The 19,644-nt window shown below is 40.8% G+C and overlaps 1 protein-coding gene and 1 non-coding gene across 7 annotated transcripts in view; both read left to right on the top strand.

The window, feature by feature from the left end:
• KDM4C (lysine demethylase 4C) overlaps positions 1-19,644 on the top strand; it is a 383,956-nt gene that overhangs the window by 313,121 nt on the left and 51,191 nt on the right. For 4 of the 6 annotated variants that reach the window (XM_088793095.1, XM_019727138.3, XM_088793096.1 and 1 more), the window contains one exon: positions 10,603-10,788. In XM_088793095.1, coding sequence (XP_088649221.1) covers positions 10,603-10,788 — 186 coding nt within the window. Of the gene's footprint in view, positions 1-10,602; positions 10,789-19,644 lie in introns of those variants that run through there. The other 2 variants (XM_074330450.2, XM_088793098.1) reach the window with 2 other exon arrangements.
• Positions 14,550-14,623, top strand: TRNAT-AGU (transfer RNA threonine (anticodon AGU)). The gene has a single exon. It is a non-coding gene; the product is annotated as a tRNA-Thr (tRNA).

Here is a 19,644-nt window from a genome sequence, read left to right on the forward strand (position 1 = left end):
ATGTTTGCACTGTCTCAAAACAAATATTACTATGGATAGTTTGTCTTTATCTTTGATTTATTCTGTATTTTTGGTCAGATATCTTTAGGCCTTCAAGCTCAAGGCCAGAAATAAATAGATATGTGTCCTAATCTATGATTTGATAATACCAATAGCAAATCGTATCTTATGTTCATAATAAATAAAGAATTTTTTTTTTTGGCCTGTCCTTGGAGCAGTAGAAAGCTTATCAGTCAGCCTACCTAAATTGTGTCAAACAGGAAAATTGTGTTTATTTTTAAATTTTGCCCTGGGAATTAAATGATTAAAATATTATCATTTCTAACATTAATTCAGAGATCTAAAAAAATAGAGTTTAAACATCCTCTTAAGTTATAAGTCACTTTGCAAATCTCAGTAAATTTTTTGTAGGTAGAGAGGCACATACATCAGTGACTTTAGCAGGGCCCAATTGTACCAAATAAGACAGAGTGCCTTTTGTTAAAAAAAGTAATCAGTAATTCTAAGGTCAATTAAATGCTTTATTCAGGGAGAGTAAGACTAGCTGTTTGATCTCTTGTAAATGATAATTTCAAATAATGAAATGTCCTCTAGGAAACAGGTGCTCTTTAATATTAAGAAATAAAAAGAAATAAAAATGCAAATACGAAAGTACTTAGAGAATGTTTATTTTGTAGTTTAGGAAGCTTGCTTTCACTGCCCATCAGCCGAAAGATGTTTAGTGACAATAAGTACTCAGAATAATATTTGTTCTAAAGCTCTCTGTATGCTGTAATTGTATGCCCCTGTTGCCCTTTAAATTTGAAATAAACTTGAAATGAAGGATGGAACCCAAACAGGCTGTTAGAGAAGTAGAAATGATAAGTGATTGATTTTTTTCAGCAAAGATAGCATCACCTATTTTGTGATTCAGCAAATGCTGGTATATACTGTTGGTGAAATGCCTCTTTCAACATGAGATTGTGATGTTGCCTTTAATATTTACTTTATTTACAAATGCTGTTTTGATGTCTGGGTTTTCTGACAGCCCAGGTAGTAAGTGCAGAGGTGAAGCTCTGCTTTCTGCTGAGGGGCTTTAGGCGAGAAGGGCAGGAAGCATTCGGAGGCTAGCTGGTTTCCTTCACATGCTTCTCGCCCCTTCACTTCTCTTTGTTCTTGCCATGTTATTTTTGCTGTTCCTGTGACTTGCCTTTGTGCCTGTGCTGAGCTAGAATTCAAAACCAGGTCTTCCCAGTCCATGCTTCTAACTACTATGAAATACTGTCCACGTAGGGAAGACAGGAGGAATGTAGTATTTGGTCAGGGTTCTCCCCAGATACTTAGTTTGTACACTGTGCCAGGTGTCTTTGATAATAAGATGAATAGAATTTGTCCAACCCCAAAGGAGCAAAAGATGGACAAGCAAAGAGACATGTCTGACCAACAGACACTCTCAGCCAAAGGTCGTTCTGATTTTCCGGATGCTTCGGAGAGTTGCGTGGTTGCCTGAGGTTTAAACCTAAATCACTCAGAGAAGTGTAATAAAATAGTCCTATTTTCCATCTGAAAATCAGCTGCCACTACTAAGCCATCGTCATTCTTGCACCTTGGCTAGTGAAAGTGAAGTTCATGTCAGGGTACCGCCTAAGATCTTCTGAGGTCTTGCCTTTCTAGCCTGTCATCTCTTGGCTGTGCTCACACTTCTTGACTCCATTTTGCCTCGTGGTTTTCCGCCTCTGAGCGTTGTTACATCCATCTACAATGTCTTCTTTCCTTATCCCACTGCATGCGCACTGGCTGAAACCTGCTAGTTCTTCAAGTGAGCTCCAAGCCCACCTGCTCTTGCCGGCTTCCCTAGTTTTCTGAGACCCTGCTGGGCAGCTGCACTGAGCCTTGGGGCTGCCCTGTGTCCCCACTGCTGCAGGCTCAGCCAGTGTGCAGCAGGCATGTCCCCAACAGTCTCCGAGGCAGTGCCAGACCTGGTACAGAAGCATTGCACATAGCCAGTGAATTCCAAGAAATTAATTGAGGAAACTTAGGACTGTGGAGAAACCGCCTTTTTACTACATACATTATGAGTCCTTAGGAGCCAACCTGATGGAACTGACCCAGCATTGCCTGGACTTGGTGACTCGTGGCCCTCACTTCAGAGTGGTGCACAGGTACCTGCCTCAGCCCTCCTGCCAAGTGACCTGAGCCGTCCGAGCAGAGTAATACTTGCTGATTTGTCCTGTATTTGGTGTCCCTTAAGTGACTGTCATGAAGTTCATCCTCTATTGCCCCTCTTCTAGATCTCAGTAGAAGAACAGTGGAAGTGCTGGGTCGAGGTAGGTAACCAGCTGAGTCGCATCTGCTGGCCATACCTTTGTTCCGCTAGTCCAACCCTTCTCTCCTTCCAAATCCAGTAGCACTTTTTTGTCCTGCTTATCGTGATTACCACTGCAAAGCTTTTGTCACGGCTAGTTTTGTATGCCAGTTTAAGCTCCTTGAATACACAGATTTTATCTTTTTTATCTTTGTATCTTTTACCCCATTTTTCAAAATTCCTTTTATATAGAAGATACTTAAGTATTGCAATGGCTGAAAGAATGAATTAACACATACATAATAAGGAAACAAGCATTCGTTTACTCAGTGGATATTTATTGAGCACCTACTATGTGAAGTTAGTGTTCTGATGCTAAGATTAAAAGGTTTTTCCAGAAAGATTCCTTCTTGGTGTTCTTCCCTGTGGTGTAGCTGCTGATTCATTTTTCATCCAAAATGAAACAAAGTGGGATTGGGCTGTTGACCAGTACTTTTCAGAAGAGTTCATTGTTAATTCGTCATTTTATGTCTGAATTGCTTTGGCCTTTTCAGTTCTAAAATTCTTTTGTGATTCTTGTTTAACCTTTCTCGGGGCCACCAGTGACTCTCTAGCCTTGTTTTGAGTAAGTGCAGTCTTCGCTCTTACCCTCGCCACCTCTGCCAAGTCTCCAGCTCTGTCCTTTGGCCTGGCTGAGCTCATTCTGCTTGATTTTTGCCTGCTGCTTGATTTTTGCTTAGCTTCTCACCTTTTGCAGGATGAATCTCACCAAACAAAAAACAGTGAGATAAATGGCTTCTGATGCATATTATAAATAAGGGTTTAATTCAACACACTTGACAGCATGAACCATTTATTTTAATGCTCTCAACTGGAAGTGTAGAAAGAACTGTTCTTGGGGGTGGCTGCTAGCGAGACAGGACTTAGGAGCTGATGCATGCATATTCAGAATTGAGTTTTACTGTACCATGTCATGGGATCTGCTATTTGTAATATCCCTGGACAGCCGAGCAGAGAACAGACCAATTCTGTGTGGCTAAAGTGGTGTGAGACTGCATATGAATTGCTGCCTCTACAAAAGCAGCTCCAAGCCTCCCCGCAGTGAGCGTCAGTCCACTGCAGACCTTGGATTTCCATGTTCTCTTTTCCCTTCCTCTCTAGCTGCTCTTTAGCTCCCTGGGTAAACTGATTTCTCTTGGTATCAATCTACTCCTCACTCTGCTCCTTCTGACTCGTGCTGTCTTAGGACAGCTGTTGCATTATGCTTTCCTCCTGGCTCAGTTTTTCCTCCCGGCTCATTGTTCCCCCAGCACTGGCCAGTTTTGGCACATGAGTGATTGACATCATGAATACTGACGAGCAGCACGTAAATTTTCTGAGTTTAAAAAAAGAAAAGGAGTCTGCTTTAAAACTTGTATTAAAGAGTTGGAGCACATTGAAACTTTTAGCCTCAAACCTCTGACTTTCCTGCAGCAATGGTGACATTCATTGAGTCCTGCATTATTCCCTGTTTGAATTGGGAACGTTGGTTTGCTGTGTAGTGCTTGGGGAAAAAAGTGTCTTTGGAGAGCAAAAGGAAAAAGGAATTAGCTAATGTATCATTATCATTAACTTATTTGTCTGATAGGGAAGGACTAATTAAAATAAAAAGCATTTGTGCCTGTTTTAGAATTACCTATCTATTTATGGAAGAAAAAAGAATCATAAAATTAGCAAAACAACAATAAAATCGCACTACCAATCACACCAAAAGAAAAAAAAAGGAAAGTGGTGTGCTTTGAACCTTGAACTTCTTCACAGCTCATCATTTCTTGATGCCCTTTGCCAAGTTCTGTGCTGAAGGAATCTAATGATACACAAAGCCTCATTGCCAGATACTTCATTAATTCCTCAATCCATTAGGAGCCTTAATGGCCTATGCCATTGGAATAAGTTTGGAAATCCAGTCCTCCAAGAAAGTACCGTGCTCTATAAATCATACTCGCCTAAGAATTCTCGCAGCCCTGACAGAGAATAGATGAAAAAACGTGTACTTCCTGAATTCCCTTATTATTGTAGGAGGCTCTCAGAATAATCAACACCCTTTAATTTAACCCTTTAGCCCCCAGCCCGTAGTTCTCAAAGTGCGATCCCTGGGTCATCAGCACCCCTGGGAACTTGTTAGAAATGCACATTCACTGTTGCCAGCCCAGAGTACAGAAGCTCTGGGGGTGGGGCCAGCCTCCTGGTGATTCCCCAGGCGGCTTAGTTACATAATGAGGGTCTTTATTTCACTGTTGAGGAAATAGATGAGCAGGTCCATCACTTTGACCAAAGTTTTGTGTGAATTCAGTTCAGTTCAGCAAACATTGACTGAGCAGCTGTTATGTCTCAGGCATCCTTACTAGGAAAGCGTAAAGGAAATGACACCTTAAAGTCACTCTAGTGTCACCGTTGTCAGCGTTTTCTCGCCAGGCTGGGTTGGTCTCCCTGGACATCAGTCCCTCCCTGACTCTGAGCGATGCGGCTGCCCCATGTGACTTCTCACACCGCCGTTAGTCATTGCCATCCGGAACGTGGCTCCTCATCCCTTTCACTAGCACCTCGAACAGGGAACTGCAGGAAGAATGGCCCTGTCTTTCTGAACCTTCCCTGCTTTTAAGTGCCTGATAATCTTACTGTTCACCAGCTCCCTTCTATTTCCATCCCTCTAGAAATTGGCGTCGCCTCTATCCTTATCCATTTTTAGACCGAGGCAGCTGCTAGAGAGGTTCTTTCCCACACAAGACAGACTGTCCAACCCTGACCTTGAGCTAAATAGAGTCGTTCTATTTGGAGGTAGATACAGACTCTCTGTCAACAACCGGCAAGAAGAGTAAAAGACACTCAAAATTTACCTTCCTCCTAATAGCCATTTCCTTAGTCCAAGTGCTCACCATCCTGTCTCGTGTATCCATGGCTTCCTTATACTTTCTTTTCCCACCCCTTTATCCTTTATACACCTTGCTGCTACAGTGATCTTTCTTAAATACTCATTTTATTATTTCACAGCTTACTAACTTCAAATATGTGGCCTATGGCAGGGGTCAGCAAACTAAGCAGTGTGCTTGTTGTTGTGAATAAAGTTTTATTGGAACACACTACCCCCATCATTTGCAGATTATCTGATCGGTTTTGCTTGCACTGCAGTGCCAGGGTTGAGTAATCGCAACTGGGACTGCGCGGCACACAAACCTAAACTATTTATTATCTGGCCCTTTAAGAAAAAGTTTGCTCTCCCTGGTGTATACGGTGAAGCTGAGTCTTTTTACAGTCAATATAATTACTGATATATTTGGGTTTAGTTCTACTGATTTACAATGGCTACCCTTTGTTCCTAGTTGTTCTGTTTTTCCTTCCTTTCTTGTTCTTGTTTGAATTTGTTATTTTTCCTTATTCTGTTTTTTGTGCACCATTAGTTAATTGCTACTTTTACCCTTTCCCAGACAATTCAAGAACATTAGATAGAATATTTAAAACTTTACTTTTACCACGTTCTCCTTATATGCTACTGTTTAAATTTTCTCTAGATTTAAAACCCAGAAGACATTACTATTATTGTTTATAAAGTCAATATTCATTTAGTTTTATCCATATGTTTAGCATTTTGGTTGCCCTTCACTTCATGCATATTTCTGATTCTTGAATGTAAGAAAGAAAAAATCGTTATGTTTGCCCTCACATTTGAATGATAATTAGGGTGGCTATAGACCAAATTTAATTTTTTTTCAGCAGTTGGAAGACATTGTTCCATTGCCTTTCAGCATGCACTGTTGCAGATTAGAGATCTGATGATCAACTGATTTTTCTCTTCTCTGGAAGATTTGGGAATTTTCTCTTTTTTTTTTTTTTTTTTTTTTTTAAGATTTTTATTGGGGAAGGGGAGCAGGACTTTATTGGGGAACAGTGTGTACTTCAGGACTTTTTTCCAAGTCAAGTTGTTGTCCTTTCAATCTTAGTTGTGGGGGGTGTAATTCAGCTTCAAGTTGTTGTCCTTTCAGTCTTAGTTGTGGGGGGCACAGCTCAGCTCCAGGTTCAGTTGCTGTTGCTAGTTGCAGGGGGCTCAGCCCACCATCCCTTGCGGGAGTTGAGAAATTGAACTGGCAACCTTGTGGTTGAGAGGACGCGCTCCAACCAACAACTGAGCCATCCAGGAGGCAGCTCAGCTCAAGGTGCCGTGTTCAATCTTAGTTGCAGGGGGCACAGCCCACCATCCCTTGTGGGACTCGAGGAATTGAACTGGCAACCTTGTTGTTGAGAGCCTACCGGCCCATGTGGGAATCGAACTGGCAGCCTTCGGAGTTAGGAGCATGGAGCTCTAACCGCCTGAGCCACCGGGCTGGCCCCAGGAATTTTTTCTTTTTTATTTGAGGTTTAAGATATGTCTGGGTTTTTTTTTGTTTGTTTGTTTTGTTTTATTTTTGATTAATCTTGCTTATTGGGTCTTTTTTCAGGTCCAGAAATTTTTTTGTTATTTTCTGTTTTTCTGTTCTTCTGTAATGTCTTTTAGAAAAGTAATAGAACATTTGGATCGCTTCTGCATATTGTTTAACATTTGTGTTCCATTTTCCTTCTTTTTCATATTTTCTTCTATGTTCTGTACAATCTAGAGGCTCTGTCTTCCAGTTGCTCATTTGATCTTCAGGAGGCTCCAATATTCAGCACATCTTGCTTTTATTTTATTAGTTTCAGGTGTACAAAACAACATAATGCTTAGACATTTACACCCATCACACAGTGATAACTGCCCCATCCCCGCCAGTCTACTACCCCTCTGACATCGTATATAGCTGTTACAATTCCATTGACTGTATTCCCTATGCTGTACTTTACATCCTGTGACCATATATGTATTTAATTATAGTTGACACTCAATATTACTCAGCTTTAGCTTCAGGTGTACGGCACACATCTTGCTCTTTTTTGATAATATTTTTATATTCTTAGAAGTGTGTGTAGTTGTTACTGTTTTTTTAAATTGATGGGAAATATTTGGGAATCTCTATCAAAATATGTACTATGCCTCTTTTAAACTCATCTTCTGTTTCCACTTACCTGACTCCTTAAGTCAGATACTCTTCTAATTAATTTTTATTAATTTTGGCACCTCTCTTTTACGGGATTGGTTTTCCTTAAACGTTTGTGATTTTTAAAGTATCTGTTGGTATTTTAGTGGCACATCTTGGATGCACTGACTCCTTTCTCAGCCTAGTGAGGACCCACTTGTCTTGTTGGTGAATGATGGGTCAGATCACAGGTCTCAGATTCAGATCAGATCAATCAGATTACCTCACGTGCCGAAGATGATTGGGAGCAGGGTGGGACATGGGCTGGCCCGACAGCTGGGTAGCTTGTCTTTTTGGTATTTACTTCCACTCTTGCCCAAACTGTCCCCTCAGAGACACCTACTAATAGCTTCGTGCTGGGGATCTGCTGCTTGGAGTTAGTTGCACCCTTTCTTGTTAGTGCTATTGAGGTTTCATTCTTTTCCCTGTATCTTTATTTAGGGTTGGGGTTGGATGAATGGTAGCAGAGGCTGAGCCCACCATCTTGATCCAGTCAGTCATTGTGTTTCTTTAAAGCCTTTTTCCTTCTGTTACCCCTAAGCATAACACATCGCACCGGTCATTCTAGTTCCGTATAGCATTTTGTCCTTTCATAATGCTTATTCCATTGTAACTTTCTTAAGTGTCTTATTTGTCTCAATTTTTGCCTTACGGAATTAAATTCTTCAGCCCAGACATGTGTGTGTGTGTCAAATTGCAACAGATGTTTTTGCCAGGGTAGAGAACAACTGGTTTAGTAGCAAGTGAAAATGGGGTTTGGAAATACAGCAAGTCCTTTCACTCAGTGTTGTTTCTTTAATGTTGATGAGATGCTGTAAGAACTTAACTCTTGTTTATATCAATTAGCCTGTGGTAAAATTGGTTTTGTTTTACATCGTTTTGCTTAAAGTCGCAGACCCTATCAAGGAAGATAATTGAGGACTTACTGTACTACGTAGACTGTACTGTAGGACACAGAATGGTTCCCCTACCGGGTTTTGTGGCATTCTCTGTCTCAGCCGGAATCTGTTTGCTATGGAAGTCAAACTTCTCAACCTGTGAATAAACATATCCCAAAGTATTGAATTACAATAGTCTATGGTTAGGTCAACTTTCTAAGGATACTGGTTCTTTCCTTAGAAATGACTACCTCTGGTTTTCATCAGAAAAGAGGGTACTTTCATTACTAGATTCCAAGGCTTGAATCCTCACTGGGCTTAAGTGTATTCTGTCTCTTTCACCCTGTCTGGAGGGCCTCTGTTTAGTGAGGAAGTTAATAGTGGAAGAAGCTGAGAGTTACCAGTTCATTAATTATTGTTAAAATACTCTTTCCCACGCTTAAAAAAAATCCTGTTTAATTAGGAAAACAGGAAACAATTTCTCCTTTTATGCATCTGTTAATAACTGAACTTATGCAAATGCTGACCTCTGTGTAGTATGACTAGGTTTTTAAAAGATTGATTACGCCTGGGGCTTCTGATAGGAGTTTTTGCTATTATATCTGTCATCACATTTCGAATGATTAGAACTGTTAACAAGATACCAAAATACCAAGAATTACCAAGAATGTACTGAAAATGATACCAAAGAGATTTCAAGATAAAATATTAGGTAATGCTTTTATTCAGATTATAATGGGTCTTGTTTTAGTACCATGGTGTGTTCGTTTTCTCTACCACCCCGTGTAATTTCTTAATCAGCTAAGCCACATCCGTAACCTCCCACTTAAAAATGTTTAATTGTCCATTGAATCCAGATGTGTAGGAAGATCAGCTAAATGTCTAGAATGCAGGGCCCTTATGGGGACTAGTGAGAAATAATATTGGTCAGATGGACCATGAAAGAAGGGCCTTTTTATAAGCTTTCCTCTTCCATCTCATGCTGTTCCCTCTTTTTCTGGAATGTCTTGGAGATAAGGAGAAGCTATCGAAGGACATTAAGCAGGGGACGACATAGGATTTATGTTTTAAAGAGATCACTCTGGCAGGCCTGGGGAAGATGAATCACAATAGAATGAAATAAAGAGATGGAGAGACCAGTTAGGAGGCCATTACTATGCTGGGCAAGATACCATGGGGAGAGGCAGAGGCAGTGGCCATTGGTGTAGATGGGTAGGGAGAGATCAGAGCAAGATTAAGGTGAAGACTCTATAAGACTGAAGTGGCTGATTAGATGTGAAGGCAAAGAGAAGTTAGAAGTTAAGTGCACATCGATTCTTGCAGGTCTGTGATAAAATATTGCAGCCCCCAAAAGGCATTGAGTTTAAATACCTTTTTTGTCCAGGAAGGAAAATGTACCTATAAAAGAAGAGCAGTTCTACCAGCATTGGATTAGATGGCAGATCTCTTTTATCATTAGGAATGAAAAGTTGAGCTTTTTGATCATTCTGTTTCTTCTGCTTTCTAAACCTGACCCTATGTTGTTATACAGCCCTTTTTTCCCTAACCCTCAAGTATCAGTTCACACATCTTATATTTAGTGAAGCTGTTTGAATCTTCCCATCTCTCATAACAATTGTACTAATGATGTTTAGGGCTAATTGTATGCAATTTAATTTTCAGATTGTGGTAATCATTATTGCTGTTTTTTTATTTTCATTCTCTCTTCCCCAGGCATAGGCAGCTATAGATATTCAACAAAATTATGCCCTTTGGAATGATTTTCAATTTTCTCACTTTGGGAGGCACATTTTTTGTGTCAGTCATGAAGGGTTCAGATTTGGATTATTAAACACTTGAACCCCGAGTTTCCACATTGGACCATTTAACAGTTTACGTTTACTTGCAAATGGAAAACTTAGCCCATCTGTGTGCTATTTGGGTATTTTTGAAGACCTTATCTAATTTAGGCGAGTATGTGCCTGTCCTCCAAATCCATATTCTGTCTCTTGATGTACAGAAAGGCCTGCCATGCCGGAAATAAAAGAGAAGTAGCTTTAGCTTTCCTGGGTGATTTACAGCAGCACCCTTTCCTCAGCTCTGTGCCTAGAGAACCATGTGCAAAATGGTTCGGCTTTCCTAATCACAAGAAGTATTTCAACATATGTCTGGTAGTATGTGAGTGTAGCAGTGTATTTTCTTGAAAGTATGCAGCTTATAGTGCCACAATTGCTGTCACTACTTGGGCCCCTGGAGAGTCAGGACTTGTTGATGTAATGAGCTTTTTTCATCTCTAATTGCTATTATTCTGTGAAGTGTGGAAGTTAGCTGAGTCACAGAATTGGAATTGATGCTCTTCTTTGTTTTAACCCTCCAGAAATGCATCTTCTGCAGATACCGGGTTAAGAAAGTCTCCGGAGCCTGTATCCAGTGTTCCTACGGCCGCTGCCCGGCCTCCTTCCATGTCACATGTGCTCATGCTGCCGGAGTGCTGATGGAGCCTGACGACTGGCCATACGTGGTGAACATCACGTGCTTTCGACACAAGGCCAACCCGAATGTGGTAAGGCCTGATGCTAGGCGTGCATGTAAATTTCCTCCTGGGTTAGCACGTTCCGCTCTGTAATGTTACTCATTGTTGACATGTCTAGACTTGAGGTATGGGTTCTTTGAAGGCAGGGATTATACATTATTATTTACTCATATTTGCCCAGGACCCTTCAATGTCTGGTGCATGCTAGACACAGTAAATATTTATTGGGTTGAATGAGTGAATGAACCGATGAATGAATAAAACTTATTATGCCTGTTCTGGTTTTGGGTCTGTATACAGGGCTGCTGAGTATGGTTGTACAGATGGTGCTCTGCACATATCCAAGGTGAGGATGAGATCATTTCTGAGTAGAGAGTGATGTGAAAGCACCATCCGAGAGATTGTGCAGTGCTTAATGTGTGCAACTGTACTCTCTAGACTTGGGGTTTAATTTCATCTCTTCTGGAAGAAACAAAGAGAGCAACACAATAAAGGGAGACGGAGGGTGGTCATGAACATTGGGGCCTTGCTTCCTGAGATGGGATAAGCTAGGGGAAGCATGGAGACCGTGAGAGGACTGTGGACAATCTCAGAAAAGCAGAAATGTCAAAGAGAAGTATAGAGATCAGTTTTTTCTGCCTTTACCATCTTACTCAGGACTGAATCTATTTCTGGGAAAAGAGTGTTTGCAACCAAATTGCGCGTGAATTTAACTATAATTCAGTTTACCTGTCCTAAATGAATGGAATCTTTCCTCTGTTTTAAATGCTTAGAAAAATTATGACAGTGTAGAGATGGTTGCTATGCCTTTGGTAGCTTTCCAGTTCACCGTAATTGTTTTTGGCTGCCAATGAGGAAGCTAACGCATTGTAGCGAAGCTCAGCTTTGCTAACTTGCTGCCCTTTGTTATCCCTGGGAGGCTTGGCCACAGACTATTTGCAGCCTAACATGTTTGTCCTGTGTCTCTGATAACCTCCTGTGAGCAGCCTGCCAAGTCGTCTGGATGGGCTTGGGGAGCCATGACCCATACACAACAAATGTCCCAGCTTTTTAATAATTCCAGCAACTTCCATGGCCGTCTTGAGAGATACTGGATGTTTATGGGTTGGGAGTCTGTGTGGTTGTGTGTGAAGGTACAAATGTACAAAATGACATCACCAACTGTTACCTCTCAAAGTTATTTTCCATATTTTTCCATTGTTTTTGGTCTCAAGTAGCATATTCATTTGTGGTGTTGCTTTAGTTTCTTGAGTTCATGGGCTCTTACTAAGAATATTGTTGTATATTCAGTAGAAAAATATATTTCAGCAACTGTGAAAATGTTACAGTAATAAAGCATTGCATCACTGTGTTGCTTTGCCATTTACAACATTCAGTCAACAGCATGACCTCATTAGATGGCACATGGGATGCATTTGAGATGTGAATGAGGTCATGACCTCTGGAGGGAGTCAGAGAAGTTGGTGTTCACACTTAGATTCCGCCAGAAACACATGTGCAGCCTTATGCAAGTTCCTGTGTCTGAGCCCCGGCTTCTTCCTCTACAAACAATGGCATACCTACCTCACCGTGTGTTTTTAGTCCATAGCACAGGGTAAGCCCTCAGAAAATGAAAGTTGTATTACTGTTTTCTCTTTTTACAGCTACTACTACTGCTTGCTGGCTTTGCTATTACAATTCTATGTGAACTCGGACACATGAGTAGTATTCTTGCTTCAAGGATAAGAACCCTAAGTTCAGAGAGGTTCAGTTCCTTGCCCAATAGATTCAATTAATGAGTGGCAGGTGCTGAAATGTAAATACCTTTTCAGCCCACACTCTGTTATTTGTTGAATTCTAAACTGCAAACCTTGAATGGTGCAGGAGGTGTTCATCCATGCTTGAGATCATGCATTGCCATTTTAATATTCTGAGGTTCTGTGGTTACTGTTGATTATATTGACGCTGCTATTAAAGAGATCCAGGTGTTTAATCAGGACCTCATTCCTTTTAAGTATGATGTGATCGGTCAGCTTTATGTTACTAATGTGTTTCATAAATGATGAAGAAAAAGAAAATATTTGATTTTGAGGTGATTTAGAAACGACTCCCCCCATTCTTCCCCACAACTTTAAGCTTGGTATACTTTACAAAGGGTGGGGAACACATCACGTAATTTATAGCATTACATGTGGCAGTTTTTTTTTATGATGGGAAAATTTTAATGTTTGTGAATTGCCTTTGCAAAGTTCTCTAGTGGGAAGCACTACGAGCACTGGATTTCTGAAATATGTTCCTGTTAGCTCTTATTTAGCCATTACTCTTCAGTTAGACTCCAGGTATGGATTCCTCCCCAAAATGTCTGACAACTAACCAGAGGGAATTCATTGAATCTAGCAACTTGGGTTAAGAGCATTGTGATTTTCCCGATTGCATTCAATGGTCTTTCCTTTTCAAGCATAAAAAGTTCAAATTCACCAAGCCATTTCTCTTTGTGTAAATGTGAATGCTAGGGGATATGCTCCCTTAAAGTTGGAACTGTAGTTTGTCTATGTTCTCAACCATGCCTTGGTTATTTGGGAGTAATGGGCAATTGCTGAATCATAGCAGTGGATACTATAAACTTCAGGCTAATTTGGTAGCCTAAACCTGTCATTTTCCAAAGAGAGGATACCTGTACAATTTAGGTAAGTGAAGTATAAAGCTATGGTTACTTCAATAGGGTCTCCCTTTTTACTCACTGTAGGGTTTTTGTTTCCCTTATTTATTTTTTTTTGTTTTGTTTCTCCCAATTATTTGCGTTTTGCATCAAAAAGGACTATTTTAAGGCAAATTCTACTCTTCCTTCAATGCCATGAATTATTTTAAATATACTAGTTTATTCAGTGTTACTGAGCTTTGGGTGTAAAATCATTCTGCATAATGGTATAAAAATTTCATCTGATTTATTATCATGTGCTCTTTCATCAAACAGTAAACATGCTCTGTAATTAAAAAGATACTATTTGAAAAAATTAGGTAGCTTTCAAATACTTAAGGATAGAAGGGAGTATGTAGCAGAAAGTGCATGGCTAATCCCTGTTATTTTAATCTAAATTTTAATATGTATTTTTTCAGTGTTTTTGTCAAACGTATTTTTTTGACTGGTACTAGCTGTCTTTCAAATGTAAGGTTTCATTGATGTGTGCATATGTGTGTGTGTGCACATGTGTTTGTGTGTAGTGTTGTGGTACGTGACCACTCTTTGCCATGACCTAGGATGACATATTTCCTGACTCTATTTCTGAAGGTTCCATTGGATGCATTCCATAAGTGAATGTTGCACAGATACTTGTGAGGAAAAGAAAATAACACAATAAATAGTGAAATGGTTTTGAAACTGGGAGCCTTGAAAGCATATTCCTTCTCTAAACCAAACAATAAACTACTCATAAACTACTTCCTGCGGAGTACAACACCACAAGAGGCCATCTCCTCACACCTGAGTGAACTAGACAGGTGTCCAATGGAAGAGATGCTTGAACTACTGAGGGAAACAGATCAGAAAGATGGCATGCACAAATTTTTTTCCCCGAGAAAATTACTTCCATAAACCTTCATATTAGATTACAATATTCCATATATACAGTGTAATATCACTGTAATCACTTTTACTTTATGCGTTAATTCATTGCGATGAATAAGGCCTTATCTTAATACCCTCTCCTCACAGAAAAATGACATTTGAGAAGTTAGTTTCCTTCATAGTTCTCTAGGTTGTGGCTATCAACATGCAGACAGGCACCCATTCAAAAAAGAGGAAGAAATGGGGCGGCCGGTTAGCTCAGTTGGTTAGAGTGTGGCGCTAGTAACACCAAGGTTGCTGGTTCGATCCCTGCATGGGCCACTGTGAGCTGCGCCCTCCTTAGGGGAAAAAAAAAAAGAAAAAAGAGGAAGAACTTTTATGGAGAAAATACCCTAGTGGTCAAGATTTTTCCTTGTATTTTTTTGTTCAATATTATTTCAACTAGGTCATACTTAACCAGTTAATTATTTTAACCTGATGATTTAACTGGATGTAACTAGATTAATTAGCATTTTGTATTTTTATTTCCAGCAACTAGCACTTGGCCATTTATAAAAGCTGCTTGGTATAAATTTGTTAAAAAGTCTCTAATGCTAGGGAATGGGATTAGTGAAGAAGGAAGAGAACTAGTATTTATTGAGCATCTTTTAATTGCGAGTTGGGTATTTTACATGTGCATCTTATTTCAAGGTAGTGTTTGTTGTTGGTATGGATAATGGAAAGTAGTGGTTATATTGGCTTCTGTATTGGTACCTCTCACTCTGGACGTTTCTCTGTTTCTTGCAATTCTGCCTCTCTAGGTGTCCTTCATGTTCTGTTCTGGCAGTCATCTTAGTAATAGACTTGAGTCCTTGTTCAGTACTTACTGACTTCGTTTTCCCAGCCTTTGTGTCTTCAGGCCAGCTCCCCAGGCACGTTCAGTACTGCTCCTTCCCTGCTATCATTCTGCTGGCTCGGGACAGGAGAGGACACACTGACTGCACAGGGTCTGGTGAAGGGCTCAGAATAAGGCACCTCTGCTGGTTAAAATGCGCTTCAATAGCTAACATTTGGGTGGGAATACCTGTCACCACTAACTTAATAAAACCTTTCCTTGCAAAGTATGCAAAGACTGCTCTCACCTTGCCACCATGTGAAATAATGGATGATCAAGGCCCCTCAATTCTAAATCCTAGAATAGTAGTTCTTATCACAAGAAAATATGGTATAGTGTGCTATACTTTTAGTATCAATTATTGAGAAAACACATAATGACAAGAAATTAAGATATCAATAACACTATTATGTGAATTCATTAATTTTAAAAGAGCCTGCAGTGTTTCAGATTTATTAGGAATTGATAGGGAGAGACCCCAAACACTCATTCCCACTGTAAAGTCCCACTTAATTAGCCAAGGATTTAGAGATGTCATAGAAATGGTTTGTCTAGAAAGGGTGGAAGTCAATGCAACTAATCATAATTAAACTTTGCCTGCACCCTGTTTCCCTAGTGAGCATATGCAGTTGCTTGTGTGTAGGGTACTGCCATATCTGAAACAAAAGATACTTTTGCTGTTCCACAGGCTTTCATACTTGGGACTCATTCAGGAAAACTGATTATCCATTTTTTTCATTTAATAAAATGTTTATAAACAAGAAGCTGTCCTAGTTATTAAGCCAGAATCAAAGTCAACAAGATGACATACTCTACTAGGGGAAGAAAGTAGACTCACTTTCCAGATGGGTACCTGAACAATATCTCCTTCCAGCTTTCTAGAATTCTATAAGGCCTGTTTTACAAGAGTCTACCTATGGCTCTGGTTTATGACTTTTAATCCAGTTAATTCCAATAGACATTTGGGTTTGGAGACCAGAATTATATTTCACCATATTGTGTCCCTTCCACCCCTAATGGGTGGTCACAGGATAATGGTTTTGTAATCAGGCAGCATTTAGTTAATTTACATCAGTAGGTAGGACTTTGCTTAGCTACACTTTATATTATTTAACCCTTTTGAACATTATCATGGATTATAGCATTTTATTGACCCAGTGGGTACCAGTTGATTGTAATTTTCTTCTTGATTCTCTGGTCACACTTCGACCATGTGGATTCAAAACTAGGCAGTCTGACTTTGAGCCCAAACTCTTAGCTGCTATACTCTATTACCGTAATAAGATAGGTTAAATAAAATATGAATAAAATGTTTGGGGAGCCCAAAGAAGGACACCGCTACTTCTGTTGGGGACAATCCGGTAGAATCACAGAGGAGGTAACATTTGTGCTGGTTCTAAAAGGAGAGTTTGAGTTTGTTGGTAAGATAAGAGTAATAATGATGTTCCAAGTAGACAAGATATATGTGCATGAACTTCTGCAAAGGCCTGTTTATCTGGAAAGTTGAAGAGTTCACTGTGACGGGTGTAGGACATGTTGGGGTTATGGAGGGCTCAGGGAGAGTGATGATAGGTTACACGAGGCTGGAGAGGTCAGGTAATCAGACAGTGGAGGCCTTGTATTCAGTGCCCCCCCCCCCCCCCATATGTCCCTGAATTAATATAAAAAATTTCTCTCCTTCAAGTTAGGAAAATGAGCTTGGCTAAGCAAGGGTGTGTTTTTAGGAATGAGATGGGCTGGAAGGTGTATCATTTCTAAAAGAGGTGGGCTGTGGTGAAAAGGAGCCCCCACCTCCACCCCACCCCCACCTCCGCCCAGGAGGAGGATCAGCAGATGCTTGATCTGCCCCTTGATTGGGTGCAAACATAAGCTACCCAGCTGCTGCCTCATATACACATGAAGAAGGACGGTGCTAAGACCAGGCAGGAGAAGCTATTAGTTGTGTTATTTCAAGAGTTTCTCAGCCTGACACAGCGCTTGGGATTTCTCATCCATGTGCCTCGGGGCATTCCACTGACTCCATGGCCACTGCTTTATGACTTAAGGGAGTTCTAGTTTATCCTGTCATTGAGCATCCACCATAGGAGGTGTATGTGCAGGAAGTGGTAGGACCCCCTTTTCTAAGACTGCGTGGAGATTGGTTGCAGCGCAGAAGAGACTGAGGAGATGCAGGAAGGCTAGTCAGGAGGGCTGCTCTAGTGAGGGGAAAGGAGATGGGGAACTGGATTTCTACACTGGTCCTGTCGGGGCTGGAAACCTGTTGGTAGTATGCTCATGGCCCTTAGTAAGAAATCAAGTGTAGAGGGGAGGAGGAAAGAGACAACCAGACAACTGCGAACTCATCACATATAAGACTTGTCTGCTTTCCATGTGCCTTCTGATGCCAGTGAGCTTGCCTTAGCTCCAACAGGGTTGACCCATCAAATGCAGCTATGGGTTGAATCCATCCTTTTTATTTTACCTTCTTTAGTCTGGAGCTCAATCCCATGGCTCAAATCTGTCCCCTTTTAGTTTCCCTTTCATCCTTTTTAAGAAACAGAACCACAACTTAGCTAACACTAATCTAACAGTGACCTGAATGGTGCCATTTCCACAAACCCTCTTCCTGGCTCCCAGATCTGGGCATCTTTGAGTTTTGCTGAGTGGAATTGTTTTGCTGCTGGTGGTTTTTCCTATAACAATTTGGATTTTGCTAACTTCCATTCTGTTCAGTAAAGTTTGTTATGACCAACGATACTCTTCTCAGACTTGTGGATATTTATCTGGTATTTGTATATGGTTTGTTTCTTCTACATAAGTTATTTTCCAAATGTCCTGCTGAATTTGCACTGATACTGAAAAACAATATTCTGATCAAATAAGAAATTCTTAGCAAGGATTAAAAAAAATACCACAGTGACTCAGGCCTAAATCTGACCAATCTTCTTAAACATACATTTTAAAAAAAGAAATCCCTCACTCTTTCATCAATAGAAGTGCTTTATTGAGATCTCAATGCATTTGTCCCAGATGATAGGAAGTTAAGGCCTGGTTTGCCTGGAAGGAGAAATACAGAGCGTGCCAAAAATATGTACACACATTTTGAGAAAGGAAAACTGTATTAAAATTATAGTATTCAATATATACCAGTAACAAAAGATGAATACAAGTCACGTTTGACTTCTGCAATTACAAGAGGTGCTCAAAGTGGTTACCATCAGCGTCCAGACACTTTTGATGACAGTGAACTACTGCTTGAGCAACGTTGACTGAAGTGTCCACTTGTATACATTTTTTTGGCACCCCCAGTATTTAGCACAGACATTTTAGAACATTTACATTTGGAACCAGTCTTTCCCTTGCTCACGTTATTGGGTAAAACCAGTAAAGACAGTGTTTTAATTAATTTTATTAAGATAATTAAATGTATCCCATTTCAAATTTTTGTACTCTCTTTAATACCCCCTCATTTTCGTTTTCACTCCTGCTTTGTAGCCATCTGCGCAGGTAGAGCGAGGTCAGTGAGTGTAGAGCTTTTCTCCTCCGTGCTCTGTCAGTAGGACAGGGCTTGAGTGGATCTGCGCACACTCCATGCCCTGAGCTTTGTTCCCTTTGGGGACCCCATAGTTCTTGCCTTCTTAGCTAGTGCAGTTAGGGAGCACCAGGGCGTCTCACTGTGGTCCATCCTGCCTTCTGCTGGGCCTGCTGTTCAGTCACCAGGCCTGGCTGTGAGCATAGAGGGAAAGTTCCACTGACTCGGGCCCCAGGCGTTCCCCACAGTGACTCACAGTCTCTGGCCAGAGGCTTTGCTGCCTCCATTGAGCCATCTTCAGCCTACTCTTCCGTTCTTTTCCCTTTTCCACGTCTTTTTCAAAGTCTGGCCACTTGGGAAAGGTTTTTGTGCCAATCCCTGTTTGGACACCAGCTGCAGCTGTTCCAGACCCATTTCTGATACTAATTAAAGTGTTTCAAGGGCAGTTTGAATTTGTGTGAAGAGAAAACAGATGCCTCCATTACAGATTCCAATTTTCATCAGCCTAAGATACAGAAACTGATGGGATGGGGAGACCATGCAGACAAAGCAGAGGCTGAATGCCTTGGTGTGGCCCTTCTCTTGCCATGGCTGCCTGGCGGGGCTCTCCACCATGGCCATGTCTACACAGGGTTGGGGACTGTTGGCCCCGAATAAAAACCTTGTTTTGCTGCCATACCATTGCTCTATATAGGGGTTTATATCTCTATTCTGGGAGAGTTTACTCCTAACAGTCTGGACCTTTCCATTTAAGGAAAGTTTTGCAAGCAGTTGGCTCTTGATTCAGACACAGGGTCAGCAAGGCCACATACACATCTGGGGGCAGAAAGCAGTCAGTTCCCACGTGGCTCAGGCCAGTATCTCTGCCCTTACTCAGGGCAGCATCTCTGCCCTTAAATGTAGCCTTTCTCCAGCCTCTGATTTTCTACCCTTTCGTCTGGTTGGGTAAAACAACAT

The sequence above is a fragment of the Rhinolophus sinicus genome, chromosome 16, assembly GCF_057876585.1.
Source record: "Rhinolophus sinicus isolate RSI-liver-muscle chromosome 16, RSI-T2T, whole genome shotgun sequence".
In the NCBI taxonomy this organism is placed as follows: Eukaryota; Metazoa; Chordata; class Mammalia; order Chiroptera; family Rhinolophidae; genus Rhinolophus; species Rhinolophus sinicus.